The 15,655-nt window shown below is 37.7% G+C and overlaps 1 protein-coding gene across 9 annotated transcripts in view; it reads left to right on the plus strand.

Annotated features, from left to right (window-relative positions):
* Positions 1-15,655, plus strand: part of UBR2 (ubiquitin protein ligase E3 component n-recognin 2) — a 107,954-nt gene that overhangs the window by 22,101 nt on the left and 70,198 nt on the right. For all 9 annotated transcript variants that reach the window (XR_015153196.1, XM_086371646.1, XM_086371651.1 and 6 more), the window contains 2 exons: positions 10,538-10,616; positions 12,524-12,637. Coding sequence is in view for 6 of the 9 variants with exons in the window: in XM_086371646.1 (XP_086227772.1) it covers positions 10,538-10,616; positions 12,524-12,637 (193 nt within the window). In the remaining 3 variants the exon portion in view is untranslated. The remainder of the gene's footprint in view (positions 1-10,537; positions 10,617-12,523; positions 12,638-15,655) is intronic.

Here is a 15,655-nt window from a genome sequence, read left to right on the forward strand (position 1 = left end):
TAGTTACTGAGAAATGGGAATGAAAGTATCCATATATGATTACCATTTATTTACTTTTAGTTCTATCAGTTTATATTTAATTTGTCTAAAAGCTCTTTTATTAACCACATACATAGATATTTATAATTTCTATTACTTCCTCATATATTGACCCCTTTATCATTTATTAATTCTTGTAAGAGTCCTCTTTGCCTGATAAAGTTTTTCTTTCACTTTCACTTTTGGAGGATAATTTCACAGGTACCGAATTCTAGGTTGGTAGGCATCTTTTCTTTCAACACTTCAAATATTTCACTTTACTTTTCTGTTGTTTTCATGGTTTCTAAGAAGTCAGATACGATTCTTTGTTCTGCTACAGGTAAGATTTTTTTTCTCCTCTTGCTTCTTTGACTTCCTGTATTTTGAAAATGATATGCCTGGGTACGAAGTGTTTTGGTGTTTATCCCACTTGATGTTCTTTGAACTTCTTGGATCTGTGGTGTCTGACAGTCATTTAAGGAAATTTTCTCAGTAAATGTTTTCTCTTTACTTATTTATATTCTTCTTCTTTTTTTTTTTTGGTTGCACTGGATCTTTGTTGCTGTATGTGGGCTTTTCTTTAGTTGTGAGCAGTAGGGCCTGGGCTTCCCTGGTGGGTCAGAGGTTAAAGTGTCTGCCTCCAATGCAGGAGACCCGAGTTTGATCCCTGGGTCGGGAAGATCCCCTGGAGAAGGAAATGGTAACCCATTCCAGTGTTCTTGCCTGGAGAAGCCTGGTAGGCTACAGTCCACGGGGTCACAGAGAGTCGGACACAACCGAGCGACTTCACCTTCACCTTCAGCAGGGGCTACTCTTTGTTGCAGTGCACAGGCTTCATTGTGGTGGCTTCTCTTGTTGTGGAGCACAGGCTCTAGGCATGCAGGCTTCAGCACTTGCAGCACACGGGCTCGGTAGTTGGGGCTCATGGCCCTGGAGCATGCGGGCTCAGTGGTTGTGGCACACGGGCTTAGTTGCTCTGGGGCATGTGGAATCTTCCCAGACCTGGAATTGAACCCATGTCCCCTGCATTGGCAGGTGGATTCTTATTTACTGTACCACCAGGGAAGTCCTACATATTGTTTTCAATATTCTGTTCCTTTCTCTCTTTCCTCTCTTTCTTTTGTTTCCATTACATATGTGTTAAACCTTTTGTAGTTGTCACACAGTTTGTAGATATTCTGTTCAGTTTTCCTTCCAGTCTTTTTTCTCTTTGCTTTTCAATCTTAGCGCTTTCTATTGAGGTATCCTCAAGCTCAGATATTCTTACATCAGCTATCTTCAGTCTGCTAATAAATCCATCATTCTTCATTTCTGTTTCAGTGTCTTTGATCTCTGGCATTTCTTTTTTGGTTCTTTCTTAGGATTTCCATCTCTGTTTATATTGTCCGTCTGTTGCTAAACACTATCTACTATATATATTAGAGCTCTTAGCATGTTAATCATAATTGTTTTTAATTCTGTGCCTAGTAATTCCAATATCTGAGTCTGATTTTGATCCTGGCTCTGTCTCTTCAAACTGTATTTTTTGACCTTTTAGGATGTCTTAAATTTGTTCTTGGTCACTAGGCATACAGTATACTGGGTGAAGGGGACTCTTGTAATTAGGCCTTTCATAATGTGATGGTACAGACATAGAGAACAGACTTGCGGTTGCTAAGGGAGAAGGGTGTGGGGGAGGGAATTGCTGGGAGTTTGGGATTAGCAGATACAAACTGTTACATATAGGATGGATAAACAGCAAGGTCCTGCATTAGAGCACAGGGAACTATATTCAGTATCCTGTGATAAGCCATAATGGAAAAGAATATAAAAAAGAGTCTATAACTGACTTACTTTGCTGTAAAACATAAATTAACACAATACTGTAAATTAACCATACTTCAATAAAATTTTAAAAAGCAAAGCATCTGCTAGAAAATGTATAACAACAACAACAAAATAACATGGTGGTAAAGGGTCAGGGAGGGAGAAGCATTCTGTAGTCTTGTGATTAGGTCTCGTCTTTTAGTGAGCCTGTATCTCTGGGCTGTGAACCTCAAATGTGCTTCTTGATGCCCTCCCTAGCCCTAATTTGGTTGGGCCAGGATGGCTAGAGCAGGCTAGAATTGGGTATTTCCCTTTTTCCAGTCAGTTTGATAAAACCCCAGCAGGTTAGGCTCTGATTAAGGAAAGCTAGGAGAAAAGGAAAGATATAAACATCTAAATGCAGAGTTCCAAAGAATAGCAAGAAGAGATAAGAAAGCCTTCTTCAGCAATCAATGCAAAGAAATAGAGGAAAACAACAGAATGGGAAAGACTAGGGATCTCTTCAAGAAAATCCGAGATACCAAAAGAATATTTTATGCAAAGATGAGCTCGATAAAGGACAGAAATGGTATGGACCTAACAGAAGCAGAAGATATTAAGAAGAGATGGCAAGAATACACAGAAGAACTGTACAAAATAGATCTTCACGACCCAGATAATCACGATGGTGTGATCACTGACCTAGAGCCAGACATCCTGGAATGTGAAGTCAAGTGGGCTTTAGGAAACATCACTACGAACAAAGCTAGTGGAGGTGATGGAATTCCAGTTGAGCTGTTCCAAATCCTGAAAGATGATGCTGTGAAAGTGCTGCACTCAATATGCCAGCAAATTTGGAAAACTCAACAGTGGCCACAGGACTGGAAAAGGTCAGTTTTCATTCCAATCCCAAAGAAAGGCAATGCCAAAGAATGCTCAAACTACTACACAATTGCACTCATCTCACACGCTAGTAAAGTAATGCTCAAAATTCTCCAAGCCAGGCTTCAGCAATATGTGAACCGTGAACTTCCTGATGTTCAAGCTGGTTTTAGAAAAGGCAGAGGAACCAGAGATCAAATTGCCAACATCTACTGGATCATAGAAAAAGCAAGAGAGTTCCAGAAAAACATCTATTTCTGCTTTATTGACTATGCCAAAGCCTTTGACAGTGTGGATCACAATAAACTGTGGAAAATTCTGAAAGAGATGGGAATACCAGACCACCTGATCTGCCTCTTGAGAAATTTGTATGCAGGTCAGGAAGCAACAGTTAGAACTGGACATGGAACAACAGACTGGTTCCAAATAGGAAAAGGAGTACGTCAAGGCTGTATATTGTCACCCTGTTTATTTAACTTATATGCAGAGTACATCATGAGAAATGCTGGACTGGAAGAAACACAAGCTGGAATCAAGATTGCCAGGAGAAATATCAATAACCTCAGATATGCAGATGACACCACCCTTATCACAGAAAGTGAAGAGGAACTCAAAAGCCTCTTGAAGAAAGTGAAAGAGGAGAGTGAAAAAGTTGGCTTAAAGCTCAACATTCAGAAAACGAAGATCATGGCATCCGGTCCCATCACTTCATGGGAAATAGATGGGGAAACAGTGGAAACAGTGGCAGACTTTATTTTGGGGGGCTCCAAAATCACTGTAGATGGTGACTGCAGCCATGAAATTAAAAGACGCTTACTCCTTGGAAGCAAAGTTATGACCAACCTAGATAGCGTATTCAAAAGCAGAGACATTACTTTGCCAACAAAGATCCGTGTAGTCAAGGCTATGGTTTTTCCAGTGGTCATGTATGGATGTGAGAGTTGGACTGTGAAGAAGGCTGAGCACCGAAGAATTGATGCTTTTGAACTGTGGTGTTGGAGAAGACTCTTGAGAGTCCCTTGGACTGCAGGGAGATCCAACCAGTCCATTCTGAAGGAGGTCAGCCCTGGGATTTCTTTGGAAGGAATGATGCTAAAGCTGAGACTCCAGTACTTTAGCCACCTCATGTGAAGAGTTGACTCATTGGAAAAGACTCTGATGGTGGGAGAGATTGGGGGCAGGAGGAGAAGGGGACGACAGAGGATGAGATGGCTGGATGGCATCACTGTCTCGATGGACGTGAGTCTGAGTGAACTCCGGGAGTTGGTGATGGACAGGGAGGCCTGGCGTGCTGCGATTCATGGGTTGCAAAGAGTTGGACACAACTGAGCGACTGTTCTGATCTGAATGTTAATTTCCTTGTACTTTGGTTAACATTAAGGAAAGCTTTTAAGGAAAAGTAAGGGTGTAAAGGGACTCTACTATTTTTGCAACTGTTCTATAAATAAAATTATTTCAAAGATAAAAAAGGTAAACATGGAGTTCAAGAAGTTAGAACAATTGAGCACACTCAAAAGAAGAGAAAGAAAGGAAATTAAAAGATCAGAAAATGAAACACAAGTAAAAAGTTGGGATACTTACTCTTTGGAATTATTAAGGCAATTTTCTGAGAAGACCTAGTAAGAAAAAAAGAAGCTGAACATATATAAAATTCAGAATGAAGATTGATACACTCACTGCATTCCTTTTGGTGGTGTCATTTCTTGCAAAGCTGGGTCCTCACTGTTGCTAATTTTTAAAAAGCAGATACCTGTGAAATAAGAAATGAGGGTGGCAGTATCCAGTTTGATTCTAAAATTTGATAAATTGTGCAGTGTCCAACAGGTGCTAAATTTTTCGAGTCTAACTGTTTGATCACAGAATTGTTAGGTGTTTCATTTGGTGTAATGGTGCCCTGAAGGAAACTATTGAAACACTAAAGATGCCATGAACCAAGAGAGTGTGACAACCTCTGAAATGCAAGAATTATGAACAAGTAAATGCAAGAAAAGAAAACACAGACAAAAATTGAAAATGTAGATGAAATGGATAAATTTGTAGAATAGTGATAGACAACTTGAATATATTATGTGAAATAGTATGAAACATGGAAGGGTAATCAAAGATCTTCCCTCCCTAAAATCCCATACCTGGATGACTATTCGGGTGAATTCTATCAAATTTTGAAGGAACAGTTGATTCTTTTCTTAAACAAGTTACTACAGAAAATGGGAAAGTAGTGAAAATTGCCTCTTTATGAGGCTACTTATCAGCTTGATTTCAAGCCCTGATAAATTCAAGCAGCTGTATAAAGCCATTTCCCTCATTCATATAGATGAAAGAATCCTAAATTATTAAATATATGAATCCAAGAATATACTAAAAGAGTGATGCATCATGATCAAACAGAATTTAGTTCAGTAATCCAAAGATGGAGAAGGCAATGGCACCCCACTCCAGTACTCTTGCCTGGAAAATCCCATGGATGGAGGAGCCTGGTAGGCTGCAGTCCATGGGGTCGCTAGAGTCGAACACGACTGGGCCACTTCACTTTCACTTTTCACTTTCATGCATTGGAGGAGGAAATGGCAACCCACTCCAGTGTTCTTGCCTGGAGAATCCCAGGGACGGTGGGGCCTGGTGGGCTGCCGTCTATGGGGTCGCACAGAGTTGGACACAACTGAAGTGACTTAGCAGCAGCAGGAGCAGCAATCCAAAGATAGTTCATCTTTAAAATAATTATTAATGTAATTCACCATTTTAATAGTTGAGAAAAGAAAAATGTTTTACTGATTTGAATCAGAAAAGTGTTTTATAAATTTTAGTTATTGTTTGTGATCTAATTCTTAGCAAACAAAGAATATATAAGGGAACTTATGTTGAGTATTTGTATATTAGATTTCTCTAAGTTTTTTTGTTATGGATATTTTCAAGCATAAAGGTAGAGTGAGAGGTCTAATATACCTGAGAGTACTCATTGGTGAGCTTGAGTAATTACCAGTATATGGCAGCTCTTTAATCTTTGCACACGTACAGGCTTATACACTTTTTCTTGCCCTGCCAGATTATTTTGAAGAACATTCCAGATAGCATACTTTTTAAAAAAATCAACACTCACTATGTGCCTTTTTTCTCTATAACCATTAATGTCTTAAGATAATTAACACTAACTCCTTAATATTATCTACTGTCTAGCAGGGTTGAACTTGTCTTAATTGACTTATAAATGTGGCTTCAGAATTCACACATTGCATTTGGCTGTTAATCATTTTTTTCTTTTAAACTATAATAGCTCCTTTACTTCTTTTTTTCATTTTTCTATTTATGTTACTAAGAAACCAGGTCATTTGTCCTATGGAATTTTCCACATTCTGGGTTTGGCTGATTGTGTCCACATGATATTGCTTAACATTTTTCTTTTTTCCTGGTCTTTCTTCTAAACAGGTAGTTAGGCTTGGTTAACTTCTATTATTAGGGAAGGGGGTGGATAGTAATTTTATAATTATTGATGCATAACTGGCCTGCCCATCAGACACCTGCTTATTTATTATTTATTTTTGGCTGCGCTGGATCTTTGTTACTGTGAGTGGATTTTCCCTGGTTGCGGTGAGGAGAGGCTACTTCTCATTGTGTTGCACAGGCTTCTTGTTGCGGTGGCTTCTCTTGTTGGAGGGCACGGGCTCAAGAGCGAGAGGGCTTCCGTAGTTGCAGCACACAAGATGACTGGTTGCAGCGTGTGGGCTCCAGGGCGCGGGTTCGGTAGTTGTGACATACGGGCTTAGTTGCTCTGCCGCGTGTGGAATATCCCCAACCAGGGATCAAACCTGTGTCCCCTGCCTTGGCTGGTGGATTCTTATCCACTGTGCCACTCCAGGAAAGTCAGAGGCATAACTTCTTATTTCCTCATATCAGGAGGCATGTAATGCTTGGCTGCTTTTAAGATTGACCAGTAGGTTTAGGTACCTAGCAGATGCAACCATTGTAAAGGTCTCCGTCAGCCTTTCATTTATTTCTTTATTTTGCCGCATTATGCGGCTTGTGGGATCTTATTTCCCCAACCAGGGATTGAACTCATGCTCTCTGCATTGAAAGCGTGGAGTCTTACCGACCAGACTGCCAGGGAATTCCCTCTACCAGCTTTTTTGCCTAATGTTTTAGCAGTCAGTGATGGTTTGCTGCCTGGATCTTTATTTTGTTAGGTGGTCACAAAATGGTGCTATTCGAATTTATCATCTCTTTTTTGTTTATTAGCTAGTCTTCTATAAAGAAGAAATACAATCCCTCATCAACCCTTTGATTACCCTGAGGCACAGTTTATATAGGAAAGGCAAGATAAATGCTTGACTCTTTAGAAGAGCACTTTCTTACTAAACCTACAGTGAACATAATACTTAATGAGTGATATCACTAAGTTTATCACTTTCTAAGTAAACTGACAGTGAATGTAATACTTAATAAGAACCTTTAGATGTGTTTAATATCTAAAGCCAAGACAAAGATGCCCACTATTACTGCTGCTGTTTAACATTTTACTCAAAGTCCTTGTCCATAGTATAAGGGAAGAAAAGTAAAAGATATAAATATTGTAAGGAAAAAAATTAAATTGTCATTGTGTACAGACTATATACTCATTTACTTCAGGGGAAAAAGAATCAGCAAACTATTAAAATTGCTTAAGTTTATCAAGGGTATTAAAAATCGATAATGTTTCTTTTCATCATCCTTAACTAACTAGAACATGAAAAAAAAATTTACATGTGTGTCATTAAAACAACAAAACCTAAAAAGTACCTAGATAATTTACTCTTAAAAGGATGCTATTACTCCTGAAGTTTATCAATAAATTCCAGGTAATCTATGTCAAAATTTTAGCTGAGTATTTTTGAGGAACTCTGTAAACTTACGTGATTAAGCCTTTAAAAAAGGAGAATAAAGGGGAGTTTATCCTATCAGGTATTAAGATATTCTACAAAAAGCCATAGTAATACAGTGTGGTTTAGTATAAACAAATAGGTCACTCAAACATATTAGAGAACCTAGATACAGACCTAAGTAATGGAACTTAATATGTTTAAAGGTGACACCACAATAGGTAAAAATTAGATTGTTTACTAGATGGCTTCAGACAAAGCAGCTCATTATGAAGAAATAAAAGTTATCTCTGTTCTCTGTTATGTGCAAATGTAGATTCCAGATGGATGAAGCACCTAAATGTGAAAAATACCAAAAGATTTCGTGGAAGAAAATTATTTTCTTCAAAAGCATATATTTTTGTGACCTAGGATTGGGAAAAGAAGTTCTAAAAATCTCAAAGCACAAACCAATTTGTGTGTAAATTTAATTGCATCAAAATAGGGAGTTCTGTTTAACAAAGGACCCCGTGGGCAAAACTAATACACACGTGACACATGGGAGACAATATTTGCAATGTCTAAATGGCCAAGTGATTAATGTTCACTAGACTAAGTTATATAGGGAACTCCTGCAAATAAGGGAGATGAAGCAATCCCAGCAGGAAAATGGGCATAGGATATAACCAGGCAGTTTATAGAAAAGGAAATCCTCAAAGCAGTAAGTATATGAAGAGTTGCTTAAATGTATTAGAAAAATACAAATTAAAATAGTAAAGTATTATTTCATAGGGCTTCCCTTGTAGCTCAGTCAGTAAAGAATCTGCCTGCAGTGCAGGAGACCTGGGTTCGATCCCTGGATTGGTAAGATCCCTTGGAGGAGGGCATGGCAACACACTCCAGAATCCTTGCCTGAAAAATCTCATGGACAGAGGAGCCTGGTGGGCTGCAGTCCATGGGGTCGCAAAGAGTCGGGCACGACTGAGCGACTAACACTAACTTACTTCATATATGTTACGCTGATTGTTGTATAGTTGCTGAGTTGTGTCCCACTCTTTTGTGACCCCGTGAACTGTAACCCACCAAGTTCTTCTGTCCGTGGGATTTCACAGGCAAGAATACTGGAGTGGGTTACCATTTCCTTCTCCAGGGGATCTTCCCAACCCAGGGATTGAACCTGTATCTCCTGCACTGGCTGGTAGATCCTTTACTGCTAAGTCACCAGGGAAGCCCCTGTTAGGCTTGTACATATAAGCAAACCAGAGAAAAACTTAATGCTAGTGAAGATGCAGGGCTATAAAAACCCTTACACACTGCTGGGAAACATGCAACCACTCTGTACAGTAGCATGGCACTCAGAATAAAAACTTTATGTATGTATGTATATGACCCAGCAGTTCTGCTCTAGAGTTGATTTACCAAAGAAAATCTCAATCAGATCTATAGAGAACATTTACAGGGATGTTCAGTGCAGGATTATTTGTGGTAGAAAGGCATTGGAGGTAACCCAGGTATCTGGTGCAGGCGTAGTATAGAGAAAAAATGCTTTGGAACACTCCATGATGTATTAGAAGCTTCTGTAGTGATTAGAAGCAGCACATCAAATGTACACATACAGAATGAATGGATTGTGTTACAGAACTGAAAAAGTAAAGAACAGAATGAGAGAATGATACATAACAGTAAGATTTGCACACATCAAAAATACATGCACTTAGTAAACACATATTTACTGTACAGCACAGGAAGCTATATTCAGTGTCTTTTCGTAACCTATAATGGAAAAGAATCTGGAATATATATGTGTATATGTGTATCTGAATCACTTTGCTATATACCTGAAACGAATAAAATATTGTAAAACAACTATTTTAAAAAGAATAAAAAAAATACATGTACTCAAAAACATTTTGCAAGAACATATACAAATAAAGGGCTTCTCTGGTGGGTCAGCAGGTAAAGAATCTGCCTGCAATGCAGGAGACCCGGGTTCAATCTCAGGGTCGGGAAGATCCCCTGGAGAAGGGAATGGCTAGCCTGGAGAATTCCATGGACAGAGGAGCCTGGCGAGCTACCAGTCCATGGGGTTGCAAAAAGTTGGACACGACTGAGCCACTAACATACACAAATAAAAGACAAGGATATTAGGGTGGTTGCCTGAGGATACAGAAACAGGATAAGGGGAAATGTAAAGATTTTCATGACTCCCATCTCATTTCATAGAATCATAGAGATTCTCTTATTTAAAGTATGATATGTAAGTATATCTAACTGACAGTATGATAAAAGCAAATGAAGTGACTGAGGCTACCATTGTCACCCCATGCACCTTGTGGAATCTTACTCTCCCATCAGGATGTCTTATGAACCATAAATGTTGTGCGACCATCAGATATACAAGTGTAGAGACCCATGTCAGCCTCTATATTGAACGCTTAGTATGTGATTACCTTTTAAATTAGTGAAAATTTAAATAGATATATGTTTTAATATTATCTTCTTGCATCTTGCCTTTGGGGAGTGTACATAGAAACCACTTCGATGACCCTTGGTCTGATTTATCTGTTTGGATAAAGTTACTTGAAATCTCAGGATATGTCTTGCTGCTGCTAAGTCGCTTCAGTCGTGTCCGACTCTGTGCGACTCCATAGACGGCAGCCTGCCAGGCTCCCCTGTCCCTGAGATTATATCTTAAGAATGTATAATATGTAAAATTGATTCCATATACATCTGTGTGTTTTCATATAAAATACGATTTCCCCAAATCTTTACGGGAAATTGCCATTCTGGTAATATGTGCCCTCTAAGACCCCCTAATATACATCCAATATGAGAAACAGCTTCTTAAGCAGACGTCATTGATCAAAGATCTGACAGATCTTCAGGAGCAATAATTTTTTTCTTCTTACAGCAAGGCTTTTCACTATTCTGGCTCTTCTAAGATAGAGTCTAGTTTGAAATACTACATTGTAAAATATACAGTTATTTTATACATTCTGATTTTTTTTTCTTTAACTTTACAGAGACTGTGCAGTTGATCCAACTTGTGTTTTATGCATGGAGTGCTTTTTGGGAAGTATTCACAGAGACCACCGATATAGGGTTAGTAATATCCAGATGATAACCACACCTAGTATTGAAATTTATACTCAATAAATTTTCTTCCTTTTTAAAATTCCAAGATTTAACACTGAAACTGGGGAGAGTGGTTAAGAAATGTGTTATTTAAGTACTGTTAAACATGTGATGGCAGTGTAGAGACAAATTATGAATCCAGATTTCATGGAATACATGGTTTAAGAAAGGCAAGACAGATGTTCCAGTATTGGTTTTCAGCTAGTTTGCTTTGCTGTTTATTTTTAATGTTTATTATCTTGCTAATTCTAGCTTTATAAAGGAGGTTATCAAAAATTAAAGAATAAAGATGAGAGTTAAAATGTGAAAGGGAGACTGAAGGGAGAATGACTGAGCAAAATAAGGAAAAGTGACAGGATTATACCTTTAAGAAATATTCTGTTGGTGAACTTCTACAGAATATTTGTTGTTGCTTATTGTTAAAGAGGCAGCTGTTATTATACAGTGTAGAAGAGAGCCAACTCTAGAACATAAGGCTAACCAGGTTTTGTTTGTTTTACTGCTATAATACAATCAGTACTTTTCCAAAAATCAAGTGTGTTTGCTTTTAAATCAGGGCCACAGAATACATAGGCAGATTATTGCTAAGCCTGTCCTGGTTCCTCTACTGGAAATTGAAGCCAGAGCTATGAACATTCAAAAATTTAGGGAGCTGTTAGTAGCTGGAACTTCTAACACTAATCTCAAGTAAAATGATAGAGAAGAAATATTGCACTCATTCTGTTAGTTCAAGAGCTTTATTAGTTCAGGACTTTTTCTCCTGTTTGTTTTTATTTACTCTACCCAAGTATTGATAATAATCAACTAAAACAGCTGCAAAATTAAATTCATATATATTTTTTTTTTCATAAATCAGCAAGAGCATCCTAGTTTCCTTTAGGCTGTTCTACCTATCTTTGGTAACCAGAGCACACCTAAGAGCTATAGGGTGAAGTTACCATTTTCCATATGCCTGCCTCTCATGTTTCTTGGTATCTTTGCAGCCCTTAAGAATAACTGTCATTTGTGAGTTTACATTAATTATCTTGTGATATGTAACACATAAATACTTTCCTTGAAAATATGAAAGGCTCTTTCTAAAATTTGCACCTATACCCATGCATAGACTCACAGCATGTTTTCAGAAGCAGAATTTCCAATCTCCTAATTATTAAATAATAAGTTTTATCTTGCCAGATTCCTTGAATCATTGCTGTATTTTAAGGAAGCAGGAATAATTCTTGACCCCCACAAGTGGTAAAAGGAAATACCAGGTGGTATTTCGAGAGTTTTCTTCCTTTTCAAAGAATGCTATTTAGAGAGTTTTAGAAAAGAAAAAATAAATGATTTCTATACTTTTCATTGGTCACTTTTCTGATACACATGCAGCACTCTTATTAGACTTTTGTAGAAGATAGCAGTTATAGGAATCTTTGTAACTCTTGAATCTGTTCTAGTATGTTGTAGCCTGGTGGCACAGATACCAACAGTGTATCAGTTTAGCCAAAACCTAGCAAGAAAACCCTTGTGATTTTTACTAATTAGAAACTCGTGCAAGTGGACATATTTTACCTCTTTAAAATAGATATAGCCTTGTTTGGTAGAAACCAATGCAATACTGTAAAGCAATTATTCTTCAATTAAAAATAAATAATAGATGTTGCTTACTAAACACTATAAAGTATCTTATTTTGATATCACTTAAATTAGCCTATTTAAAATGAGTTTTAATATATGAAAGTTTTAATAATGAAAGATTTGACATTTTGATTTTATCCTCCAAAGAAATTAAACATTTTAGCAATGTTATTTCCTTAGCACTTGATATTCCTATTTATAAGCTGATAGTCCTCAGTAAATACTTATTGACAGATACTTTACAATTTCTTTTCAAGATGACAACATCAGGAGGTGGAGGTTTCTGTGACTGTGGTGATACTGAAGCTTGGAAAGAGGGTCCTCACTGTCAGAAACATGAACTTAACACCTATGAAACTGAGGAAGAAGAGGTAAAAACATTTTCACAAAGTTGTTACTAAGGAAATACTATTTTAACTATGTTTTTGAAATATTTTCAGACCTAGAATTAGGTTGTAATATAGAATTATTTAAGTAAAATAGTCCTCTCACAATAAACTGTCCAAGTATACTTGAAAAGCTTTTTTGCATTTTATGGATGCCATACAGTTACTAATAGAACACACTTGAAATTCTAGATATTTAATTTAATTTGGACTTTTGCATTTGTTTTATTTTAAGCATATATGAGTTTTTTTTAAGTCTTCATTTTTTATTAAAAGGATTATTTTTGTAGACCAGTTAGCTTAGCTGATTTTTATTTGTGTTGTGACCAAGACTTTGTAGACTGGATACCTTTCTTTTCTATAGTCATCCATAGCAACCAGTCCTACTCATCGTGTCCCAGTAAATCAGTGTCGTTGGATATGTGATGGGCAGACATTGGGATGATAACTCAGTGCAGATTATACTTACTCCAGTAAATACTGTGCTTTCTAAAATTATCATTGATCCTTCATTGTTTTACTTTAAATGATATTTGGAATGATTCAGTGGATTCCCACTAAATAAATAATTTCAAAGTCTGCTGTTGTGGCAGTTGATAGTTGATTTAGGATCTTATTTCAGATTTTAATTTTAAATGGCAGAGAGGTGGGTATATTTAAAGTACTTATGCATTGTTAGTAAGTAGATCTCATAGAGATTTGGGGCAAGTGGACATTACTAGTCCTTCCTCGTGCATATATCTTCCTGGTCTCGAGTATTTTAACAGAATGACCAGAGAACTTATAGTGTAGGACAGTGTCTTTTAAATGTGTTCCACTGTGTTTTGGATGGATGAAGTTTGTGCAAAATGATTCAGTGCTATAGAAAACATACTTGTTTGTGTTTCATTCGCTTTGTGCATGTGTTCTGCGATTATTTGCTAAAGAGAGATGCCAAGTGATCAGGGTTTCTGATTTCTCCACTGGCAGTTGGAACAGCTCCATTTTTATCTCTTACATATTGGATTGTGATTCTGTATATAAAAATACAAGCAAGGCAAACAAAGATAAATTTGGAAAAGGGGATTTTAATTTTTGAAAAAAAGTTGAGAACTAGTATAAAACTTTAGGATTCTGGGAGAAAATATTTACAAATCATATCTGATAAGTGTCTGGTATCTAGAATATATATTTTATAACTCAGCAACAAAAAGACAACACAATTAAAAATGGGCAAAGGACCTGAATAGACATTTCTCCAAAGAAGATATAATAAAAATGACCAAGAAACACATGAAAACATGCTCAAGATTATTAGTCATTCAGTCAGTTCAGTTCAGTCACTCAGTCGTGTCCGACTCTTTGCGACCCCATGAATCGAAGCACACCAGGCCTCCCTGTCCATCACCAACTCCTGGAGTTCACTCAGACTCACGTCCATCGAGTCAGTGATGCCATCCAGCCATGTCATCCTCTGTCATTAGGGAATTGTAAATCAAACCACAGTGAGATACCACTTCACACCCATTAGGATGGACATAATCAAAAAAGTGGTAACTAGATTGGAAAGAATATAGAGAAATTGGAATTCTACAATGCTAGTGGGAATACAAAATGATTCAGCACTGTGGAAAACAGTTTGGCTATTCCTCAAACGGTAAACATTGCCATATAAGCCTGTTGTTTCATTTCTAGGTATATATGCAAGAGAATTAAAAACAAATATTCTGATATGTACATGCACAAACATGTTAGTAGCAGCATTATTTGTAATAGCCAAAAGGTGGAAATAGCCAAAATGTCTTTCAGTGTGTGAATGGATAAACATACAGTGTAATATTACTCAGTTATAAAAAGAAATGAAGTAATGAACTTTCAAAACATCATGAAAGAAGCCAGACACAGAGGGTCATATATTGTATGATTCCATTTACATGAAATATCCAGAAGAGAAATCTGTTTCGAACAGACTGGTGGTTGCCAGGGGATAGGGAAGAGAAGAATGGAGAAAAACTGCTTAATGTGTAAGGGCTTTTACTCTGAAGTGATAGAAATGTTTAGGACTAGATACAGGTGATCGTGGCTCAATATGAGGTACTAGATACCAGCAGATTGTTCACTTTAAGTTTTCTAAGAAAAATTATGAATCTGCTTGCAGTTACTCTGTTGGCTTTATCCTCATACGTTAGTGGGGAGCTATCAAGTAGTGAAGACAGGTTAATTTCCTAAATTTTAAGAAGATGCTGAGACTTCAGGTGGTCTAGTGGTTAAGAATCTACATGCCAGTGCAGGAGACACAGGTTCAGTCCCTGGTCCGGGAAAATTTCACATGCTGTGGAGCAACTAAGCCCGTTAACTGCAACCACTGAGCCCGAGTAGTTGCATGCTGCAGCTACTGAGGCCTGAGCACCTAGAGCCCGTGCTCTGCAACAAGAAAGGCCACTGCAATGAGAAGCCCACACTCACCACAACTAGACAAAGCCTGTGCACAGCAGTGAAGACCCAGTGAAGTAAACATTAAATAAGTAAATTTTTAAAATTTAATACTGTTGGAAAAAAAAAAATGCCAGCAAGATACCTGCTTGAGTGAAATTATATGGTCCTGCCTGGAGAATATATATTCCAGCAATTTGATAGAAAATAAAAACTCCAGACTCTGCCATTTTATTCCTACTTAAGAATTCAGTTAAGAGAATGCAGTCTTTGAGGAAAGACTGCTGCTGCTGCTAAGTCGCTTCAGTCATGTCCGACTCTGTGCGACCCCATGGACTGCAGCCCACCAGGCTCCCCGTCCCTGGGATTCTCCAGGCAAGAACACTGGAGTGGGTTGCCATTTCCTTCTCCAATGCGTGAAAGTGAAAAGTGAAAGTGAAGTCGTGTCTGACTCTTAGCGACCCCATGGTCTGCAGTCCACCAGGCTCCTCTGTCCATGGGATTTTCCAGGCAAGAGTACTGGAGTTGGGTGCCATTGCCTTCTCTGAGGAAAGACTAGAAGATATTAAAAAGATAGCATTCTGTTTAGCA

The sequence above is a fragment of the Bos grunniens genome, chromosome 23, assembly GCF_055505025.1.
Source record: "Bos grunniens cultivar Pamir isolate PY7600 chromosome 23, Bosgru_T2T1.0, whole genome shotgun sequence".
In the NCBI taxonomy this organism is placed as follows: domain Eukaryota; kingdom Metazoa; phylum Chordata; class Mammalia; order Artiodactyla; family Bovidae; genus Bos; species Bos grunniens.